At 33.6% G+C, this 14,567-nt stretch overlaps 1 protein-coding gene across 7 annotated transcripts in view; it reads right to left on the minus strand.

The window, feature by feature from the left end:
- CABCOCO1 (ciliary associated calcium binding coiled-coil 1) overlaps positions 1 to 14,567 on the minus strand; it is a 128,372-nt gene that overhangs the window by 59,210 nt on the left and 54,595 nt on the right. The window contains exon 6 of one of the 7 annotated variants that reach the window (XM_073240997.1): positions 7,539 to 8,859. The exons of 5 other annotated variants lie outside the window; for them this stretch is intronic. In XM_073240997.1, the coding sequence (XP_073097098.1) occupies positions 8,746 to 8,859 (114 nt within the window). In that variant the 3' untranslated portion in view covers positions 7,539 to 8,745. Of the gene's footprint in view, positions 1 to 7,538; positions 8,860 to 10,471; positions 14,130 to 14,567 lie in introns of those variants that run through there. One more of the 7 variants, XM_073241000.1, reaches the window with a different exon arrangement.

The following is a 14,567-nucleotide window of genomic DNA, read 5'->3' on the forward strand; positions in this document are numbered from 1 at the left end:
TGATGCAGTGTTGGGTCTCTATGAAAAAAGAAAGAAATAGCACTGAGTTCTGTCAACTATATATATATATATATTTTCTGTCTGAAAAGAAGTAGGGAAGTCAGGCCAATAGTGATTTAAATGACTTAGAAAAAAATCTTCCTTCTTTTTGTCTTTTTTTCCAGTGGTTTAGTGGTTGTTGGAGTTGCCTGTAGTATGTAAAGGCACTCATTTTGTGTATTTGTGAATTTGTGTAAAGGCACTATGCATTTACTGTCAAAATTTAACTGAATTTTTATGGTTTTGGCATAAAACTATTAAGACAATACAAATATTGCAGCCATGTTTTAATCAAAGGTGACTTTCTTAAACGGACTTAATTCCAAATGTCTGGCCTTATTTTAAGTTAATGGCTCTATGTCTAAGTAATAATCTAATTTTAAGCTTTTTGTTTATTTCAAGTAAAGTCAAACAATATGTGCATTTGTTAGGAATAATCTTTGGGCAACACTTTAGTTGATGTACTCCATTAAAAATGATTCAGGAAGGCTTTGAGTAACCTATCCAAACTGTCTTGTAGAAATAAAAGGGATAACATTATCTGTATGTTTCTTCTACTCAAAATTAACTGTTGAACGAATGTTAAATATTTTCCACATCTACATATTTTGGATTTATTGAAATAAGTTTCCGTATTGGGCCCCTTCCAAATTCTTAGGAGTATTTTAACCATAAAAGGCTTAAAAATATTTTGCAATCCCTTAGGCAATAATCTGATATCTAGGAATTTTTTTAAATGAATGGAATATAAGCTTTCAAAATTAGAATTTCATGTGTGATCCATTGCAGACAATGTCAGTGTCTCTAATATGTCAAGCACTTGAGGTACAAAGGGGACAAGAGAAAGGGAAAAATATGTATGGAGTACTATTTTCCAGATATTTTAATTTTTGTCTAATTTATTTCTTATAGCACTCCTATGAGGATAGGAGGTATTGTATCAATTTTAAAGATGAGGAATCTATAGCTTAGTAGTAATGAGTAATTTGCCCATGATTAGAAAGGCAGCAGATGGAAATGGAATTTAAATATAGGTAAAGAAATGGAAAGGACAGTTAACCATAAACTGGCCACTTACATACATTATCAAAATAGCACATTTACACATTCATTCAATCACTCACAGAGTTGGCCTCTGGTGTGTCTATGTGTTGAGCACTGGGGATGTAAAATGAGGTAAGTAGACATGGATCCTAAAATCAAGGGGCTTGCAAAACAGCATGTGGTGCTAGGTTACAAGAGCTATGAAAGAGGAATGCCTATGATACTGGACCCCAGAAGATGGCAAACATAATTAGCATTTTAGTTGAGTGACTATCCTCTTATCCTGCTTATCCTCACAACTATGGGAGGTAGATATTATTCCCCTCATTTTATAGATGAAGAAACTGAACTTCATAGAGATTAAGAGAATTCTTAAAGATAACCCAACTAGTAAGTGGGAAGGGCTTACCTTTGAACCAAGCTCATGTAACTACATCTGTTTTCACCTTGTGCCAAACTTGAAATAGGACTCAGTACTTTTTTATATCAATTATACAGAGTACATTCATTAAAGCATTAGTGACCAGTGCAGATTTTACTGGAGGGGTTCCATTTAAGCACTCTTCTTTCACTAATATTAAAAATTTGCTTGGTGTTTAAGAAAGTATAAACATGTTATAGGAATGACAAATATGACCTACCTCCCAAACATGGTTCCCAGATCTCACTCCCCTGGGCTCAGAAGTGAGCATGCATAGAACAGCCACCACCGAGTGACCAGTGATGGTAATGATTCCCTTAGCAATGTATTTCTTAGTGCCTTGATGAAGGGAGTATGTTCTCTGGACACTTTTAACAGTAATGGCTATCAAGTGGCTAAATAAGTTGTACATCATTTCATCTTCCTGAACTATCTGAATTCTTCCTCCACATTATGGCAGGGAAGTTCTGGCATATTATCCTAAGTGAATGTAGGCAACCATTGAGTATGTGGTCAGGTTTCTACAAGAAAATAGCACACTAAAGCTGAGTAATTGAGGAGGTTTTAATTAAGAGGATATTTACAAATATGCACGATAGTTTGGGAGAAAGTAAGAAGAATGGTTCAGCAACCTATCTATTCTAGTCCCTGGGCCTAACAATTCGAAAGGGGAGGACACAATTTCCAGAATACTGAGTGAAAAGTTGTATAGACTGGACAGAAACTCTGTCCTTCTGTAGAGGATGCACCCAATGTAAAGTGACCCAATAAGGAGGGATCTGGGAGTAAAAACATGTCAGCCTCATTCTTCTCCCACCCATGCTCCCGTGTACTGGCCCAGCTAGAAGTCCCAGAGTAAAGGATTCTTATTGATGATTTCTATAAATGTTGACTTTCTGTAGGCTAAAAAGTGGATCTGAAGGGGTAAACAGAAGACATTCAAACAATAGGCCAAATATTTAATATAGGGATCTTTTATGTTATTTAAAATGTTTTAGGTAACATCTATATTCAGTTATAATTGTTTTTACCAAGGTAACTAATTATGTTGAATAGGTGACTGCACCCATTTTGAGAAAATGGACATTTGTGTTAAATTCAGAACTTTAGCTAAAGAGTTTATCTTGAGGAACATTTCAGGTTTTCAAAAATTTACATTTATATCAGTTATGCTGATTTACATTTAATGATCACATTACTCCAAAACATTCATTATTTAACAAAGAACAATTAAGTACCTTCCCTTTTCTTTCTCAATTTTGGTTATAATTTAATACACTGTACAGTGTCCATTTTCATAAACTATTTATAAACTGAAGTACATATATTTGGTTAGCAATATTTTTATATAAAAAACACATTATGGGGTTCTTGGGTAGAAGCGTAAAGAAATCAAAAGGGTTGTAAAAGTGATGAAAAACTTAAAATAACTTTTTTATAATATTGTTTATGTCATCCTTTATTCTTTTGGTGTACATATTTGGAATAAAGCTAAACTATGTTCTATTTTGTTTTAATTGTTGAAACTTCTATGGTAATCATTATAACATGCTGCTTAGTTTAAAAGTGATCTAAATAGTCTCTTTCATTCATGGCTCTCTTTGGTACTCCTTGGGATGAAATCAAAGCCTTTGCAGAAGAAGTTTTGGACAATGGTTAAGAAATTTGAGACAGCAGTTAAGCATGTGGACATTAATCTTCAGGTTTTGTATCTTTAAAATGTAGTTAGATGGTGCCTACCTCTATTGTTGTGTGCTGATTACATGTGTTGATAAAGTGCTGAGAGGGTTCCTGGCATATAGTAAATGTTCAGCTAAATTAATTTCCTTACCCCTTACACTTTGCCTAGTTAACACCTATTATCCCTAGATCTCCACCCAAAGATAGCCTTCTGTGATACATTAATCCCTAGATTAGATGAAGTTCTCTAATATACCTCTTTACAGCAACCTATATATATATTTCATTTACAAGTACTTTGTTTTAATCATGTCTTTGGATTTATTAATATCCATTTCTCTTGCTAGACTGTTAACCATTAGGAGTAACTATATTTGTTTTGCCAACCAATGTCACATGCTGACAGTAAAAGTAGTATTTGTAAACTAAGAGTAAGTTCTTCAAATTCTTAGTATGGTAGACATACCATATTTGTTTATTAAATATCTTGATTACTGAAGGTGGCAATAGACACAAACCTGAAATTAAAGGCAACACCTAGAATTGGAAATGCATTTATAAGACAGTGATCTTGAACCTGTAATTGTTCCTTGGGGCAAAATACTTGTTGAGCTTTGCCCATGTGGAACTGAAATGTATATTTATTCCTGTTCTTGAGAGTTCCAGAGAGTGCATTGAGTACAATATCTATTTGCCTTAGGCACCAAGATAAGTTGTATGATTATCAGGAATAAGCCTTGCTTATAAAAGGCTTAGCTTCAAACACTTTAGCACTTCTCTCTGTAACTCTAGTCTGAGTAAGAAAATACTATTTTTCCAATGAATTATTTCTGTTTGCACAAGTCAGAAGAAACTGAAATTTGGTTATACAATGAACAGATATTTATTAAGCACCTTTTACAAGTAATCTACTTGGGAGATGGAACATTCCCATGGGAGATGGTGGAGAATTTAATTTTTTACTACAATTCCAAGGGGCTTCTCTAAGAGTGACAAGCAGTCAGTTCAGGCCAGAGTAGGTTGTACAAGCAGCCTGACACAGGAGAGGAGAAAATGCAAGGAGACAAAGAAGTGACCATTTGGAGGGTGACTGAAATATGGGGCAAAAGAGATTTCAAACATTGTTGTAAGTGGGAAATATATTAATAGTCTGTTGCTATGTAACAAATTACCTCAAATTGGGCAGCTTAAAACAACTAACATTTAGAATTACACAGTTCTGGGGATCAGGAACCTGGGAGTGGTTCAGCTAGGTGGTTCTGGCTCAGGGTCTCTGCCAGGCTATAGCTTGACTGGGCTGAAGTCATCTCACCTTGAGAAAGATCATCTTCCTACCTCACTCATGTGGCTGTTGGCAAGCTTCTGATTTCTCCAGAAGCTTCCAGGGTGTCCTCACGACATTGCAGCTAGCTGCCCTCAGTGCAAATTATTTAAGAGAGAGAGAGCAAGAGAGTGCAAGCAAGCCTCATGGTAATCACAAGACAGACATCACAGTTATCTTATAGCCTTATCCAGGAAATGACATCCCATCACTTTTGCAATATTCTATTCTCTAGAAATTAGTCACTAAATCCAGCCCACATACAACAGGAGAGAAATTAAGCTCCACCTCTTAAGAAGAGAAATATTAAGGAATTTGTGCACCTAAATCTCTGTGATGCCTTATGTATAATGCCTGGGCTGACCTTTTAATGAAAGCTAACGAGATAAAGAATCACCATTTCCCTCCAGCTCCAAGGAATCAACTGTGCATTTGTGCATGTGTACATGTGTGTATGTCAAAAGGCAGAGACATGCTTCAGGGCAACCCACCTATAATCAGATGACATACAAACTAACACTTCAAGGCACAATGCTTTGGTGTCAAATCCCAGCAGTGGTCTGTCCATAGGAGGGAGGATTCAGTTCTAGTCTATGAAGGTTAGAAATGGTTTTGTAGAAGAAACACAAATTGCTTAAGATTTTAAATATTAATATGTGATATTTATTTAATATATTTTTCATTTTATTGAAAAAAAGATAATTCAAGTCAAATTTCCACTGTTTAAATGGAGCCAAATAACCTGCATTCATTTGTTAAATGAGTGTGTCTTTTCCCACCTATAATACTTGATCCCTTTAGTTGGAAGGTCATAATTCTTTAAGTTACTGAGTATTGAATAAGGGCCATAAACATACTCTGAATTGTGGATGGGCTAACCTTGTGGTTCTTCCTCTTTTTAAGAGAGTGTTTGTATGTGTGCTTGTGTGTGTGTGTGTATGTGTGTGTGCACATGCCTAGCTCCCCACAAGCACTGGCAAATTTATGTGATCCTGTACCAGAAGGCATGCAAATTCTGAAATAAGGGAAAGTAGGTTGCTGCTCCAATCTAAATTCTTATTAGTCCAAAAGCCATGACTGGGAGCTATGAAACTCCATATTCATCAAACTTCCACCATTTGCTATGGTCATTAGTGCCTCAAGCAAACAAATGAAATAAGCAATCTAAAAAAAAAAATTCCCAAACAAAAAAACACTCCACCTCATCTACCCTTATACTATTTCCTTGATCAAGCAGAGTTAATTTGCCACAGAAAACTCTGGATTATTCTTTCTCTTCATTCCTATAGTGTCAATGGTGCTGATGCAGCTGCATAATTTGCATAGAAAGTTGCTTGATTCTGCAGTCAGAATACCAATAAGGTGGCCTCTTTCTAAGCATGTTTATTCTCTTTTGATTGACTCTTCACTTGCATGCTTTTCTGCACAATGCATACTTACTTGCATATTCTCAGCCATCTGTCAAACACCAAGCCTTAAGGCTGGCCTCATAATCAAACTTGAACACTCTCTGGAAACATTGGTATATGACCTGATATTACAGAACTGTGACCAAAATCTTCTTTTTAAAGAAAATAATCAATAAAAATTGCATTAATGTACAGTTTTGGCTGACTTACATTTGATTACATACATTTTTTAACTCTACATTCACCAAGATAGAAATAGCTATATATTTACTATAAATGACTTCCTAGTTATAAACAACTATAGTTCTCTATCCTCACCAACTGTAGCAGTCCAACATGATTTCTAGCTGGTAGAAAAGACTCTACTTTGCCATTTTATTAGTTATGCTACACAGAGTAAGAATGGCTAATCATAAATTTTTGGACATAAGTAATAAGAACATTTGGAAGTATACTTATGGGAAGAATAAGACAAAATAGTTTACATTGGAATTGTCCTGGAAAATTCTAGAAAAATCTGGGATAGATGATCATACATTTTAGATGATCTGTCTCAGCTTCCCACCTACTGTTTAACAATTTTACTAAAACATCTTTCAATAAGAATCATATAGCTGAAGCTGGAATATATTCAGAGATAAAACTTATTGCCTCTCGGTTTATTCAATAAAATGTCTTAAGTGCCTTCCATTTGCCAGGACCCGGCTAAGAGTTGGTAGTATCAAAGTTAGAAAGGCATGAGCTCCTGCCTTCCCACATCTTATCCTTTCCATGTCTGGATACATGTATTATTTAGAAAGTGATTGCATTACCTAGTCAAAATCTTCCCCCAGAAGAGCCAATCACTGGTCTTTGGTCTGTCATTTGGGAGTTATGCAGATGAGATAAATCTCTTTTTTATCTTGCCAGACATTTAAATCTGAAGATAATTATTCTATTTTCTCTGGATTTTTTTCTTCTTGAGAGGCCTCTGGCCTGGAAAATTCAGGTTACTTTTCCTCTGAACACATTTGATTTGAATATGTTCCTTTTCACATGTGGGCTGCTGGACATGATATAGTCTATTTTAGACATGTCTGAACATGTTAAAGAATGAAGAGACCATTTTCTTCTTTAAGCCAGGAACTTGGAATATTGATGGATTCTACTGAGTAGGTAAGCACAGAATAGAGACATACTGACTTTTCTTAGATTCCATTCATCCCCCAACTTCATGATATCTATTGGCCAGATAGTATCTTAAATAACAGAGTAAATCCCTGTGGCTAGAGTTCTTGTTTTCTAGGTCTTATTGTGATCGCCCTAGACATTTTGGTGATTTATATAACTCATGAATAGTAAGATGCTCATCCTCAAGTAACAATTAAATCCTCATTTGCAAAAGAACCTTTTGCTTTAGGGAAAAAGAACACTGCCTAATCATATAAACATGAAATGCATCTCTCCAAAATAAAACAGACATTTTCATAATGTTATGCAATCTTTTAAAGTTAAATATGCAAGAAGAAAAGAAATAATGCTGAATAAGGAAAATAAAAGGAAATGGAATAAAACTTTGATAGTTTAAGTCTTTTAAAAAACAGCTACATGCATAAAACATGCTGACTGCAAAAAATAATCTCAGGACATACAGACAAGAATAAAGTGAAAGCAAAGTTTATCTAATATACTACCAATATCAAATGACTATTGCTAACAAAGGGATGTCTGTCCTTTAGGACCAATTTTCCATGTATAGAAATAGCATTTCAGGCAGTAGGAAGAGCTTAGTCAATGAAATAACATTTTCCTTATTTTACACTAATTCGTTTAATAATACATAGATATTGATGTAAAATTAGAAACTGCAATCACAATAGACACACTAAGTAATCTGTTTTGTTACTTAATTAACATTGTGAATAACTTTCAGCATTAAGTACATTATATGAGCACTCTTAACGATGACAAAATTATATAGAGGCACCACAAATTGAAAAACTATATCCTTCTATACATGAAGTAATCATGATTACTTCACAGTTTGAGTTTTGTTATTTTTTCCATTACAAGTAAATATATGCACCGATAACTCTAGCCATTATCTGATTATCAACTTGAGATAAACTCAAAGAAACCCAATTGTTGGCTCAAAAGGTAAACACATTTTAAAATTTGATATATCTTGCCAAATTGCTTCCTGGAAAGTTTACCAATTTACACTCCTTCCATCAGTATATGAGATTGCCAGATTACTATACTCTCACAAGACAAAGTGTTATCACTGTAATTTCTGAGATTCTGGTAATTTTAGTTCAATTTGTTTTTCTTTGAGTAATACAAATATTTTCAAATCTTTGCATAAGTTTATTGGCTCTTTTGTATTTTCTCCTTTACATATGCTTTGTTAATTTTCTCATTAGCATGGGCACCTTTTTCTCATTGATTGGTAAGAAATCATCATATAAAATATGAAGACTATTATGCCTGTCATTTATATTGTAAATTGTATTTTTAGAGTTTGTTCGATTTTTGTTTATAGTGTTCTACTCCCTCAAACAGAAGTTATATACTTTGATGTGGTCAAAAATATTAGTGGCCCTTGGTATCTTAGAGTTTCAACTTATAATGGGTGTTCCCATTATACATTAGACATCCCAAGGTGGTTCATATAAAGCACATTCTTCATAGTTAAAAATGACTAATGTAGGAATATTTTATTCTATATCATGTATTGACCACTAGGTGAATAATATAGTTCCTATGCTGAGAAAAACAAGAGAAGAAAATTACATCAGTTACCTTGATCTCACAGAACTATGTTGTTAGTATCATAGGATGTAGCTTTATAATTAGAAGGTATTTAATAATGAGGAAAGAAAAAATAAAGTGCCCCTTCCTTCGTTCCTTCCATTCTTTTTCTTTCTTTCTATCTTTAATTCTTTGGAAGTGTCCCTCCAACAAATCTGTGAAAGAATAATAGGTTTGGGTATATAGAAAAAAAAGGTTAGAGAGCGTTTTAGGCAGTAGGGAGAGCTTACTGCAAGGTAGACATAGGAAACCTGTAATTATGAAATGACCAATCAGAGAACTGGTCACAGAGGAACTGAGATTAATGCTAGTAGGCCAACGGATGGAAAAACTTGAGTGACAGGTTCGAGAGTTTAGGTGCCATGTGAGCTGTGATGGAAAGCATCTTTAAATTCTGCCATTTATCAATTATTTTACTGGAGACAGATTCCCTGAATTTCTCTTAAAAGATTTATATTTAGAGAGGGATCGTTATTTTTCTGTGCTTTGAAGAAAAGGACTAGAGTGAAGTTTGATAAATTGTATATCTAAGCATCAACCATTTTCTTTAAATGATAGATTCTAAAGTCAGTCACATATGCCAGGTAGAGCAAATAGAGTTATTTTAACACAACAATTTCTGATTGATTTTCTTTAACAACACCCAATGTGAGTAGGTCAAACTGTAAATTATGTCCTGTATGATTTTCCTTCCAGCAGTTTGCTAATAGGATAATCCAACAAGGAAATAAAAAAGCCTTTTCAAGATTGAAAACATCATCTGGATAAGTTTAGATTATTTTGATAGGTACATCTCAAGGGTAAACTGAAGAGAAAAAAGATATCTTTATAGCTATGCTTCAGTTGCCTTTCTCCTTTTCAAAATATGATTAGACATGCAATGTTGTTTTTGCTTTTTTTTTTCCTTAAAAGAGTGAGTGTTTACGTAAGTCTCCTATTTTGTTTATTTAGGACACCATAACTTCATAGTTTAAAGAAAGAAAATAAAATTTATGTTTCTATCTGGTTATCCCCTCACCCTCCAAAGCTAACAATTTTTAAGTACAGTGTCATTGACACTTATAATCTGTGTGGGTTTTGAAATAAGGAAGAAAAAAGCATTTTCTTTGTGCTTTAGGAATAAATGCTCAGAACATGATATTATATACAATTGACATTCACTGATTTTAGCAAGGTCTGAATTTTCTGTATTTGCTGACTTTAAGTGATACTATTTTGGGTTATGAAAGGCTGCCAAAACATGACTCTAGGCAAGGTAACCACTCAGGTATATTTATCATTCTCTTTAAAAATCTTTCTAAGTATACTATATTTATAATAATCAGATTCTGCTACAGTACCACTTGTGAAAACAGGGCCTCCACCAACAGCTGCACAGACTGCAATGCACAACTCCATTAATCAAATAGACTACAATGTGAATGGTGTACCCTGAAATTATGCAAAGGGGATTTGTGTGAAAATGTTGATGCTATAAAGTAAAATTCTGAAACATATTAAGCAGTCTTGCTTAAACAGAAATAAAACTACATCTACCTATTACATTTTGTAAATTAGGGAACTATTAAAACAGACTTAATCTTATAAAAGTTTTTTTTTATATTCAAACAAATATGTATGTGTGTATATGGGTTTAAATACATATATGCATATAATAGAACCTTTGAAAGTACAAATGATCCAAGACTTAATGTGTTGTCACTTTGGTTAAACTAAACTTAATAAATATTTTTAAAATTTACTATGTATACATAATTCATGATATCAATTTTATTTTCTTAGGGAAATTTGGGATGTTAGCACAACACTCTATAAATGACTCTTCAGCTAAGCCTAGTTTATACTTAAAATATGGAAGCAACACACTTGTATTTAATTTTATGGATTGAGAGTTCACTTATTTTTTTCTGTTCACTCTATCATTTTGTAAATACCAGATAATATTTTTCTGTCTGTCAATATATTAGGGTGGAAGCATGTTTATATGCCTGAGCTTAAGTTACAAAATCTGCCTCAATACTTCTCAAGGATGAACTAGAGAGCTCCACATCCTTGTCAGAATTTATTGTTGTCAGTGTTCCAGATCTTAGCCATTCTAATAGGTATGTAGTGGTATCTCACTGCTGTTTTCATTTGCACTTCCCCGATGATATATGATATAGAACATCTTTTCTTATGCGTGTTTGCCATATGTATACCTTTTTCAGTGAAGTATCTGTTAAGGTCTTTGGACCATTTTATAATCAATTTGTTTGGTTTCTCACTGTTGAGTTTTAAGAATTCTCATATATTCTGGGTAACAGTTCTTTATCAGAGGTATCTTTTGCAAATACTTCTCCCATTCTGTGGCTTATCTTCACATTCTCATGATACTGACTTTCCTAGAGGAGAAGTTTTTAATTTTAGTGAAGTCCAGCTTATTTTTTTTTTTATGGACTGTTGTTTCCTAAGAGTCATTGCCATACCCAAAGACATTTGGGTTTTCTTTTATGTCACCTTCTAGGAGTTTTATACTTCTGTTTTATATTTAGGTGTGTGATCCATTTTGACTTCATTTTTGTGGAAGGTGCAAGCTCTGTGTGTAGATTCATTTTGGATATGGATGTCCAGTTGTTCCAACACTATTTATTGAAAAGGTTACCTTTGCTCCTTTGTCAAAGATCAATTGTGTATATTTATTAGGGTCTATTTCTGGATTCTATATTCTGTTCTATTGATCTATTTGTCTATTCTTTCACTAACACCACACTGTCTTTTGGTCACTTGAGCCAAATAGAAAATCTTGCAGTTGGGTAGTGTCTGTCTCCCAACTTTGTTCTTCAACATGGTGTTGGCTCTTCTGGGCCTTTTGCCTCTTCATACAAACCTTAGAGTTTTTGTTATTCATAAAATAACCTGCTGGTTATTGTGATTGTACTGAATCTATATATCAAATTGGGAAGAAATGATCTTGACAATACTGTTCTCCTATCCATGAACATGAACTATCTCTCCATTTATTGAGTTCTTCTTTCATTTTCTTCATCAGATTTTGTAGTTTTTCTCATATAGATCTTGTACTTATTTTGTAGATTTATACCTATTTAATTTTTGGGTTCTAATGTAAGTGGTAAAGTGTTTTAATTTCAAATTCCACCTGTTCATTGTGGTATATATGAAAGCAAGTGTCTTTTGTATATTAACCTTGTATCCTGCAACCTTGATATAATTGCTTATTCATTCCAGGAGGGTGTGAGTTTGGTAAATTCTTTCAGATTTTCTCCATACACACTAATGTCACCTTCAAACAAACAGTTTTATTTCTTCCTTTCCAATCTGTATGCCTTGTATTTCCTTTTTTCTTCTTGTTTTGTGTTAGCTAGAACTTCCGGTATGATGTTCGAAAGGAGTGTTGTGGAGAGATATCCCTGTACTATGCTTGATCTTAGTGGAATCTGAGTTTCTCATCAGTAAATATGATGTTATCTTTGTTTTTTTGTTGATATTCTTTATCAACTGAGGAAGATCCCCCCTATTCCTAGAATGTTGAAAACTTTGATCATGAATGAATGGGTGTTGGATTTTGTCAAATACTTTTTCTGCATCTATTGATATGATCGTGTGACTTTTCTTTTTCAGCCTTACATGATGGATTACAGTAATTGATTTTTGAATGTTGAACATGCATTACATACTTGGGACAAATCCCAATTAGTTACAGTGAATATATTATCAGATATATTTGCTAATATTTTTCTATGTTCTGAAAAATTAACTCTAAATGTGTCTATATTCTCATTCTGGAATTGACTTCAGTTATCTCCATGTCATACTTTTCAATCTATCCATACTCTCATATCTTTTTTCCTGTGCTTATCATGCTTTTGCCAACCTGTGTTTCATTTTAGAATTTTTTTCACTTTTCTTTCAACTTCCCAATCTTCTTTCTAGTCATGACTAACCTTGTTAAGCACATCTATTTCATTATTAATTTTAATTATTATATTTTCTAATAACATAATTTCCATTTAGTATATTAGTTTCTAGTTCTCTGCTAAAATTCAGTATTTTGTATTGTAGATTTCAGAATATTTCTTATTTCTTAAGCTTAATTATTTTACAGTGTATGACTAATTACTCCATTATCTGAAACACTTATGAATCTGTTTCTATTTTCTATGTAACTTATAATTTTAATTGAGTGGCAGACATTGGTTATGAAAAACTGTTGATATAATCTGAAGTGTAGCATGAATTTCTCTTACTTTAGAGAGGAGGCTAACAGCACCACATACAGGTAATCTTAAATCCATCAGATATTAAGATAATTGGACCCAAAATTCTGTCCATGTGAGGACTGATCTCTTTAAGTTTGGTCCTTCAGAGTCCCAAAATGCAGCTTTTGGAATTTACTATATTTTCCTCCCCCTCCAATTTTTGTTCTAGTTTCATGTGTTTAGCAAATTTTCACTTTATAGCTTCTGAGACTCTCAATTACTTTTTTTTTTTTTTTTTACAAACTGGTAGATGCCTATAGCTAGAAACCACTTGCAATACCATGTTCACTTCTTAGGCCCAAATTTTTCAAGCTTTGTTAGCTCTAATACTCTAAAACTAAGTTTTAAAAAATCTTGTCCACCTTTTCTAGTTCTCAGTGAAAGTTTTGAGTAAAATTATAGTTTGCCTTTATGGAATATGTCTGCCATTGTAGGAAATGGATCTCTTAATAAGTAAGACTCATTTTCAAGTTTGGTATGATGTAGAAATTTAATTCTTTTCATCACACACAAAGACAATTTTTCACACTGAGTTTACTTTTCTAAACACTTGTGTATTTTACATACTAGAAACACACATATGCATGAGTTTAACTCTAACATTGAAGAAAAAATGAACTATCATATATAAACAATGCAATCAACCAAATATTGAAGAAAAAGAGCAATAAGAAGGCACTGCCATATCAGCTACAAAGATCTGACAAAGGTATAGTAATTCAAGCAGTATGTTATTCAGACAGGGATTGGCAAACAGACCAATGAGATCACTGGTCAAAAATGAGACAACTTGAGCATTAATAAGAATAGTAAGTAAAACACATAAAATGGATTAAAACAGAAAATGTATGCCATTAGTCAAACTCTCTTAGTTTCCTATTCCTGCTGTACCAAAGTACTACCAACTCTGTGGCTTAAAACAATAAAAATTTATTTTCTTACAGTTCTGGAAGTTAGAAGTCTTCTACTTAGTGTGCTGACAGGGCTGTACTAAGTCCAGAGACTCCAAAGGAGAATTTGTTTCCTTGCCTTATCCATCCCCTAGAGGCGATCTAAATTCCTTAGCTTCCGGTCTCTTCCTTCATCTCGAAGCCCAGCAGTTGCGCATCTTCAGATTTCTAAGCCTCTGACTCTGACTCTGTTTCATCCTTTTTTCTCTTGTCAGGGACCTTATGATTACATTGAGTACACTTAGAAAATCCAGGATATTCTCCCCAACTTAAATCCTTTGACTTAATCACATCTGTAAAGACCCTTTTGCCATGTAAGCTTACATATTCAGATGCTCCAGGAATTAGCATGCAGACATCCTGAGGTGGGGGGATTATTTATTTTACCAGTCAGTTTTGGAGGATGCCAAAACTAAAACTTATTATTTTGGAAAAAAAGAAAGAATAATAAGGCAGTTAATCCTTTCTTTTCTATTTATGAACTGTATCTCAGTTTAATCAAATAATTGAAGAGTTGAAAGGAAACAAAAGCAAAAATGAACAAATGTGACTACATCAAACTAAAAAGTGTCTGTAAGGCAAAGGACACCATCAGCAGAGAAGGCATCCTACATTATGTGAGAATATATTTGTAAACAATTTATCCAATAAGGGGTT

Source organism: Manis javanica, chromosome 7 (genome assembly GCF_040802235.1).
Source record: "Manis javanica isolate MJ-LG chromosome 7, MJ_LKY, whole genome shotgun sequence".
Lineage (NCBI taxonomy): Eukaryota > Metazoa > Chordata > Mammalia > Pholidota > Manidae > Manis > Manis javanica.